Genomic DNA, 9,835 nt, shown 5'->3' on the forward strand with positions numbered 1-9,835 from the left:
AGTCATTATTTCATAAACTTATTCAAGCGACTTGAATAATTTAATAGAACAAGACTGAAAGCTCACAAATTCATAAACTGTTATGAGGGCAAAAGGAATTGTGGCTAAATAGTGGAAATGCAGTACCTGCCCATGTGTCCATCAATAGTCTGTAGAATGTTAAGCTTGTTAAAAGTGGACAGATCTGAACTACAGTACATACAGTTCAATGAAACTGCAGTCTTATATGTGACTTTTGCAATGCAAGGAAAGAAATTCACAAAAGAGAACACAGACTTCATCATGGCATTCAGATGTTTTCCACCATCACCAGCAGTTTTCTTCTTTCTCAAAGCCCTATTCTCTACATGTCAAATCCTTTTCACAAAACCTGTCAATCTCCACAATGCATCATTCAACTTCAAATTGCAGGTTAAAGTGACCCAAGTCTCTACAAACTAACCCCAAAAGTATCTGACGATGTGACTAGCCCCTGGACTGACATTTAACACATGCAAGGTAGCCAACACAAAGATGGCTGACTCTACAGGGTATGATTAACAGGACTCACTATCAGTGAACAGAAACACTCAATTTCATACTAGTATACAGAAACACGTAACAGCACATGGAGTATTCATGGATGGAATCAACTATTCACGCCAAAATTATCTACTACAAAAATATTTAACCCTACAGTACAGTCTAGGAGGGTTATCAGGTCTGAAATGGAGCTGGTGAGATTTACCACAGAAAGCACTGTGTACTCTGGTAGAGTGGGACGTATCTGCATGACCAACGCCCAGGTTAACTCTTTCAAAAGCAGAACTAGTTACTGCTATGACACCAATTCTCTGAGCTGATAGATGAAGCCTACATTTATCAAGGAAAATATCACCTTGTCAAAAATAATTGCAACTACATATCATACACCATTTGAGAGATAAAATCCTACTGATGTGACTATGGCCTGTAGAGCTGTGACGATATATCCTAGTATCGATTATCGGGATACTTTATCTGATGATATATATGGGTCAATTTCAAAACTCATAGGATTTTCAATTCTTTATTACAGTAAAATCAAACTCCTGAAAACACATGCAACCAAAAAATCAAACATAATTAAAACACAATTATCACTTATTCATGACATATAGTATACATTGCTGGTTATGAAAAAACATATAAACAAAATTATAAGCGGACAATCGTAAATCATAAAGTGCAATATTGTATACTTCGGTTTACTTCCCAAGAACTGAGAAAGTGACTCGGTAAGAAGAACGTGTGGTGAAATAGACAAATGAAATTATATAAACAGTTAATTTACTGTCATAACATATAAAAAGCTCACGCCTGTGAGATATCAACAAAACATTAGAAAATAGCTCACACCAAAACCTTTCACCGAGGTATTCTCGGCAACAGCTTCCAAGCTGGGCGCTTAACCTACTTCACAAGCACGCATATAAGCCGCTATATTCAGCTGTTGAAACCCGCTTTCCCAGAAAAGTCGGGGAAAATTAGTGAAACGCTTTGAACTCCTCGATTTCGCGCGGTTTTTTTCATCGCGTTATTTTTCAACTTTATAACTTGAATTTGCATTTTTGACAATTTGTTTCGGCAAGTCCATACCGAAAGGTATCAGAATCTGCAAAGTTGTGTTTGACGTTGCATGTGACCTTTAAATGAAATCTCAAACACTTAATTATTCAAAAATACAAACTTGCAGGCTCAAATTTACTAATTGACCTTTTAATTGATACATAAGTAATTAATAGGGTGAGGGAAAGTCCTGACCGTTACCACTTCTTAATCAGAATAAGGATTTTGAAATATAATTCATAAAAACCTTTTAAAGATGGCAGGCACAGCTTTTACACCGACTTAATCAAACTTGAAGGTAAAAACTATTATCATGAATCTTGAAAGTGTTATTTTGTATCTTTCATTTATTTACCACAAAATAATTGCATTTTTCTGAAACATTATTATGCATAGAGCTTTCAACAGGTAAAATTGTCTAAAACAAACATCAGCTACTAAGCCCAGAACATCTTTTGATGACACCAACATAAAGAGGAGTGTTTCATGTATTATCATGAATTGATTAGAGCAGTCAATTAACACCAGTAACGGTTAGGACAATAGTGGTAACAGTTTGGACAGGAATGGTAACGGGCTGGACATAAACCTTAAACAATTTAATTCAACATACCGTATATGACCGTCTATAAGCCGAATTTTGAGGACCAAAAAAAGCAGTCTGTAGAAGGGGGTCGTCTTATCCATGGGTTACGCTATCGTCAAACTTTTTTCAAGGGGTAAGAAAACAACATCGTATCACTTCGCATGAACAAACAACAGAAGACGACTTTGTCAGTAGAGACGTCAAATTTGCAATTAAACATCACTAGACAAGATTATTTACCTTTTAAGTTATAAGTTGTTTTTGCTGGGCATTGTATTATTTGCAGGGATTAAGATTACCGTGTGTATCTGAGCCGGAAATAGCAATCAGCTGTGCACACGTTTCCCGGCAAACAAGTTCAAACATGCACAATAATACAACGGGATCAATTCTGACGCAGTCGTCAGTAAAATATAATACAGAATACCATTATTTAACCCAAAGAAATATACCCTAGCATTGTGTAATTTTAGTTACAGTTTTTGCTCTATAAATTAATAAGATTAAGATTACCGTGTGTATTTGAACCGGAAATAGCAATCAGCTGTGCACACGTTTCCCGGCGAACAAGTTCAAACATGCACAATATAACGGGAAGAATTCTGACACAGTTGTCAGTAAAATATAATACAGAATACTATTATTTAACCCAAAGAAATATATCCTAGCATTGTGTAATTTTAATTAGTTTTTATGTAAAATATATATAATCAACACTAAGGTTATACGGACCCTCATGAACGTGGTAAGCAGAAGTTGTACGCACATTGAATGGGGTAAAATACGGAAGCCATTTAAATTCACACATTTTTACCAATGTTACTGTAAACTAGCAGTCAATCGAAAACGAGGCGGTAATCAGTTCGTGATTGTTGAATGGGGTAAAATAAGCAAGCCAGTTTGTTGCTACAAAGTACAATAAATATGATATCTAGAGAAGCAGAATATATTATACATTTTCTGTCAACTACACTTCGTTTCGATCCGTGAGTAGACACAATATATATGACTGTGAATTCTTTGAATAATGTGGACCAAAGTTATAATTATTGGTAACTGCCAGTTGTCTGTGGTCTGTGTTTGCCGCAATAGGACCCCATCGCGGGGGATCGACTTATGCACGAAACATACCATTTTGACACTGATTTTAAGGGTCAAGTTTGGGGGTCGTCTTATCCATGGGGTCGTCTTATAGACGGTCATATACGGTAGATACAGGTAACATGAAAGGAAAAAATGATATCATTTACTTCAACTGCTAACCCTATTTTGGACAGACAGTGAAATGTGTATTAGAAATTGTAACTTGTAACAAATGTGACGTGTTTTCTTCCATGCTGTGGTAATGGTTTGGACATTTGTTATATCAATATGAAACTTGTGAATGAATTTAGGCTTTTCAATAAAAACAAACTGTAGCTTCTAAAGAATAGATAAACACTCCTGTCTAGGTTGAAAATCATTTATAATCTAAAGAAGAGTGCAACTGGGGAATGAAAATTGAATGAATAGTAACGGTCAGGACATCAGTGTAACAAACAAATGCTATCCCTCTAAAGTAAAAAGTTGCAAAAACTTAAATTCTGAAGGGTACTGCCAAACCTATGATACTGTACACATGGACATGCTACACAGGCCACTGCATAGATATCATTTTGCTGTTGATATTATGGTGCAATATTAGTCTCCATGACATATATTCTTCTTTCATTCACTCGGATACCCTTAGGTTTTTGTTAATCGTGAGATAATCATCGGGGTAACACATATTTATCAAATACAAAGATTTGGCCAACATATTAGCACCTAGCAAATATTCAAAGTAAATGGTAGCCTTACATGTCTCACAGTTGAAGTTAAAACAGTTTACACCCAAAAAATCTTTAAAGGTTGGAATTAGGGGCGTCGCTCGATACGTGAATGTATCAATACATTTTCACTGACAATACGATACACGATACATGCTTCGATTCCTATTTTAATACTTTATCAATTTAAATTTTTATGCTATATCCATCTCCTTCAAAGTCTTGATAGTAAAATTATGAGATAAATATATGTAGCTAGCTTTCCTTAAAAAATAGGTTGGAAACTAACAGCTTTTGTGATTGGCTAGACTATTTTGATGGACCAATCAGCGAGCGTGTACGTTGCTGGTAAGGTAATGCTATGATGCGGGAGTCACAAAACGAAAGTGAATCTAACCAGATAGCATTCGATCGCTATTAACGCTGGCAATATTGGCAAAACCATTGCCAACGCTAAATAACGCCTTACTGCTGTCTGGGGAAGTGTTGTGCATGGATTTCTCAACTACAGATTTCGAGACTCACACTGGGAATAAATTCAAGTCTAATGTGTGGAAACATTTCTGTTTCCCAGTCTACTATGGGGATGGCCAACAAAAAGTGAGTTGTGAAAAGTTTGAAAGGAAACCACTTTAACAACTATTTCCATTGAGTCAATTGACACTAAGCTGATTGCTGATTGTAAGATCAGTTATATTACTTGTGACTTATGCAAAGTGTATATTTGACAGACTTGCCGCCAGTTGCTGGTACAGATCAGTTATTTATTTTTACTTTGAAACTGGAGACAATTGGAAGTGTGCACTGTTATTTCCAGTTACCAAATTTACCCTGATAAGATTGATACATTTTATTTCATCATGAATCATGATGATAATGATGACAAGAATACCTGTCAAGTTGGACATACAAAAGGGAACCTTGTGACTTTGGTTTTACTTCAACTTGAATAAAAGTTTTCTGAGAACATATGCATACTTATTGAGTTATTGCAAAACTAACATGATTGTTAGAATGATAAGAATTTATTAGTAAAGTATCTCAGATTTACATCCCTGTTTAAGCATCCTTCCACAAAAAGGCGTGAAAAGTATGTATTGCGATACGTATCGTATTGTGACCTTAAAATCGTGATAAGTATCGTATTGTGAGATTGGTGTATCGTGACACCCTAGTTGGAATACAATTAAGTTGTTTACCGTTACTACATTTTGTCCAAACTGTTACCATAGATGTCCTAACCATTACCTTTAATTCATAAAGACTATAGATCTTATAGAAAACAGAAACTTAATGTGATAAATTTGTTTTGGTTTTTATTATTTAAAGGATAGATAAGTAAATAGAAATTTATTATCACACCATAGAACATATTCTTCAAAATTGAAATTTATTAAAGATATGTCCAGACCGTTACTATTATTTGTCTAAACCGTTACTAGAGACTGAACAGTAAAATTCCATGCTTAAACTTAAGTTAACAGAGTTTGTTTTATTTGGAACGGACAGAAAATCCTACCAATTTTGAAAATGACCCATATATTAATACTTTTGTTCGTATTGTGATATGTATCCTTGACCTAAAAAATGTTTGTTAATGTTCACTACAAATTGACGGTTATGTAAAAATTTACAGTTACTTCCTATCAAAATATATCTTTTAAAAGAAAATAACTGAAGATAGCAAATCGTGATATGCATTGATCAAATCGTATCATTCCAAGATATCGTGATATGTTTCACATCGTAACTAATGGCCTAGCGGTGTTGAATGGGTTATACAACAGTTACTCCCAGTTAGTGAATGGGGTTCTATTCTATAATTGTTTCACAACATGATTAATAACTGCATATAGTGAAACGTATGAAAATGAACTGAAAACAAATGTTGGCTAGGAAGACCAATAGTTTAACGCACAGAGGCTGCTATTTAGTCATTGGCACAACAGGTGCTGATAATCAGCGTCTACTTAGCCCCTTCCTATGAAACCTATGTAAGACCTGAGTCCCTCAGGTATATATGAAAGATGCATGTAAGCATGTAAGGCATGATGACCATCATCAGTAAATTTACTAACCCAACAGACATTGTACAAACAACTACAATTTGAACAAGCTGCACAAGCTCCATTAAATCATGTCCTACTTCCACCAATGCTGCTGAAGGTAATGAAGCCTGGTGATGGGGCATTATTATGATCTGTATCCACTTTTCATTAGGACATTCGATGCCAGTCAGCATGGTCAGTACAAAAATTTCATTCATATCTTTGAGGACAAAGTTGATGGGTCCTTGTCAAAAGAATTATTCGAACAATAACTTCAAAGTTGTCTTGATCCAAGTTCCATAGCAGCATCAAGGACACACCTAACAATAACAGATCCACCTTGTTAAGCCACACCTGTACCTCTTTGATGTAATTAACACCTTTTGTGTATAAAAATACATTCAACCAATCCTCTGACAGTGACTTATGCACAGGTGCTGATCCTAAGCTAATTCCTGTTAATTATTCAAACAAAATACACAACATACATACAATACAAAAACAATCATGTCAGGGGTACATGGAGTTGAACTGTTCGTAACAAATGTCCAAAAGTTGCTGGACCAATTCATTATGACATCAGTAAATTATTAAAATGTAATTCAAGTGACTAAGTGTCTATTATTTTTGCTTGATAATAATGGACTCATCAATCACTAATGGAATTGATGATCAACACACCTTGTTACATACAAAGGAAATTGCTTGATTACAGATAACATTTTATGGTTATAATGTTAAAAAACAGATATGAAGATGTGGTTAAGTATATCAATTGACACAGTCTGTGATCCACTGATTCAAGTCTAGTTGTTAGTACTGTATCTCCAGTGAGTGAGTTAGCATGGTTAGTGCCTGCAGTCAGACTCATCCACCCATGTCACAGCAGCATGTATCTAGTCTGGACCAGACAAACCATTCCCTGAAAACACTGGCAATAATGCAGCAGGCCACAATGACAACATGATGCTCTATCTGCCAAATCACCATACCCAACCACCATTGTTCCCAGTATTTCCCCAAACCCCTCCAGAAAAGAATGGAAAGAATTAATTGAACTGAATTCTAAGGGGCTCCCTGCCTCAAAGTAATCGTAGCACTACGACAGTCGTACGTCTATGTAAAAAAAATGGGAATTGCGATCATCTTAGCGCTACGATTGAACGGGTCCCTGGTGAGTATACAAGACTAAAATTTTCAGTTCAATAATCGAAGGCTCCAACTCGGTACTCAGTGTACCTCATGATATTCATGGCATCAAATACACAAAAACACTCACAATCTGAAAACATTTGACTCCTGATGGCTCAGCATATAATGCCTACTGATGCCCCATCCCCTTGTTGCCAAACCAAACACCATTCATATGATAACCAAGCAATATTCCAAGGTCAACTCACCTGTGTTGGTGCAGAACCAGGGGGGCCCTCATAAATTCTTGTCCTCTCATCCTTTTCTTCCTCCCAAGGGAACTTGTTCCTTCCCCTTCCCGCACTCATGAACCTTCTGGGGGCAGAGGTGGGTGTGTCTGGAACTGCTGGGGTAGAGCGTGCCGACCCTGTCACAGACTCCAACTCCATGTGTGGGTCTGATCTGGATGACCTTGCAGAGCCAGTACCACTCACAGACAAGATCCACTCCATGTCTGCACCTTGGGCCATGTTTGGAGCGGTTCGATGGGTTGCTGATGATGGAATTGGAGTTGCATACTCCACAAGTCCATCAGAATTGAGCCGTGGAAGCTGTCTTCGGGCCAGACGAGCTTGTACAGCCGCCATGAGACCTTCACCTTCTGTGGTGAGTTCGACTTGATCCACCGCCTGGACAAGAGGCTGTAATCTACCTGATCCCATAGCCTGGGCCAAGACTGAAAAACACTCAAGGGCTGCTTGACGCACTTGTCTCTTCCCATCAGTTAATGTCGGACCCACAACTTGACATATGGACGGAAGGTCAAAATCGTAACTGGGAAAAGTCAACAAAGCAGCAATAATCACATTGATGGTTTCTTGTCGAACACGCGAGTTTTTATGCTTCAAGTTCTCTGCGATCATTTGTAATACTGGCTTTGGGGCATAGATCTGCATCATTTTGATGGCAACTTTCATCACAGCCTGTCGGGCAACTGCTTTGTTATCACACATCCTCTTGGCTAGAGCCGAGATCAGTGGTTTTAAAAAATGCTTTACATTCTTTCTAAGCTTCTCCACAAGAAGGAAAAGAATTTCCAGTGTTACACTTGTAATCTTAAAGTTAGAATCATCAAGCAATTGGCTGAGGAAGTTAATAAATGGTGCCATTTCTGGCATGAGAACTTCAGCAAGTTCATAATCCTCAAGACCTTTCACTATAGACTTAAGTTCTTCGACTGCCTGTGCACGAGTGCGAAAGTTCTCCTGATCATTAATGTGGTTCATCACATGACTAGGAATAATACCAAAATGAAGACTGTCCATATACTGTGCATGTCGTTCATGCTGAACAGAGCCATTGATGTTACTGAACGGCATATTTCCTTGGTATGGAATTTCATAATTTAATTCTGGTTCCGGATATACATGTACTGATCTGCGTACACTATGCACAGGAGTAGGGCCTTGTCTTGGGGTCTGGGTAGGAGTTTCACTGAACCCATTTGCCTGTTTCCCTGACAATTTCAAGTAATAGTTACGCAATGGGGACGACAGTTTCTGCAGGTAGTTGCTGAATTCTCTCTCCCCAACTAATGCCTCAATCTTGCCAAGGGTGAACAAAGATGAATCTTGTAGGTTATCCTCTACAGATGAATCAAGCAACTTTTTTAGCCAAAGACTGGATAACATCAAAGAAGTTTTCATGTGCAAACTCTTTTGTTAAAATCACAGGCAAGGCACTTACTGTTTCTTTTCTGACTTTACTATCGTCACTCTCCAAGCCCATTCGGACAATCTCTCGCAGAAGTGCAGGGACATCATGTGTGTACTTCATGTAGACATGAAGGGTTTGAATGACTGCCCTTTTGACTGTCACCTTGGTGTCCCCAATATTGGGAATCAACTTGTGTATGACAGGAGCCATGAAATAGTCCAGATCCTCTTTTGCATGAGGAATGACTTCGTTCAACAGCTGAATGCATTTTAGGCGAATTTCCCAACTTGAATCTGACAGCGCTTGAGCTAATCCCTTGTAGATTGACAAGGGCTCGGCGTAAGGTAATCGTCCACCATTTCGTTTTACAGTTATAATTAACTGTTCCAGAATTTCCACTCTGTTCTTAGAACTATCATCATTCAACCGATCAAGTATCTCATTTTCTTCCATATTCCAATGTCCATGAGATATTGGCCCTAGTCGAGGGACATCGCTAAAGTCATTCGTGTAGACCGGGAACTTGGCAACTTGCACCTTGCTAGCCATCGACTATGTCCAAAGAGAATAAACACATAAAAGTAAAGACATGCACTACACACGAAAGGTCTACACATTAGCATTTCCCTGCATGATGCCAACAAGATGTGTCAATGGACGGAAAACATCGTCGACAGAGTTTACATTCCATTCTCATCATTGAAGCATAAACCAATATGGCTGTCCTCTTCACAACAACAAACTGTGGTCATCACGTGACCGGTTGATGGGCCCGTATGAACATTATTCCTTACGACTAGTGTTAGTCGAATTTCTTTTCATATGTTTTCTCACACAGGATAAAATATTATGACACCAGATAGTATATAACGTATAAAGTGCGCTCATGTCATGTTAAATCCTTGTTTAAATACCTGGCTAACTATTTGTTGTTGCGTAAAATTATTTTTCCACAGTCT

The 9,835-nt window shown here is 37.6% G+C and overlaps 1 protein-coding gene across 3 annotated transcripts in view; it reads right to left on the bottom strand.

The window, feature by feature from the left end:
• Positions 1 to 9,613, bottom strand: part of LOC124268866 (TOG array regulator of axonemal microtubules protein 1-like) — a 56,343-nt gene extending 46,730 nt beyond the window's left edge. For all 3 annotated transcript variants that reach the window (XM_046703896.1, XM_046703894.1, XM_046703895.1), the window contains exon 1: positions 7,430 to 9,613. In XM_046703896.1, coding sequence (XP_046559852.1) covers positions 7,430 to 8,866 — 1,437 coding nt within the window. In that variant the 5' untranslated portion in view covers positions 8,867 to 9,613. The remainder of the gene's footprint in view (positions 1 to 7,429) is intronic.
• Between the last annotated feature and the right edge of the window lie 222 nt (positions 9,614 to 9,835).

This window comes from Haliotis rubra, unplaced genomic scaffold (genome assembly GCF_003918875.1).
Source record: "Haliotis rubra isolate DU_JTF1 unplaced genomic scaffold, ASM391887v1 Scf140, whole genome shotgun sequence".
In the NCBI taxonomy this organism is placed as follows: domain Eukaryota; kingdom Metazoa; phylum Mollusca; class Gastropoda; order Lepetellida; family Haliotidae; genus Haliotis; species Haliotis rubra.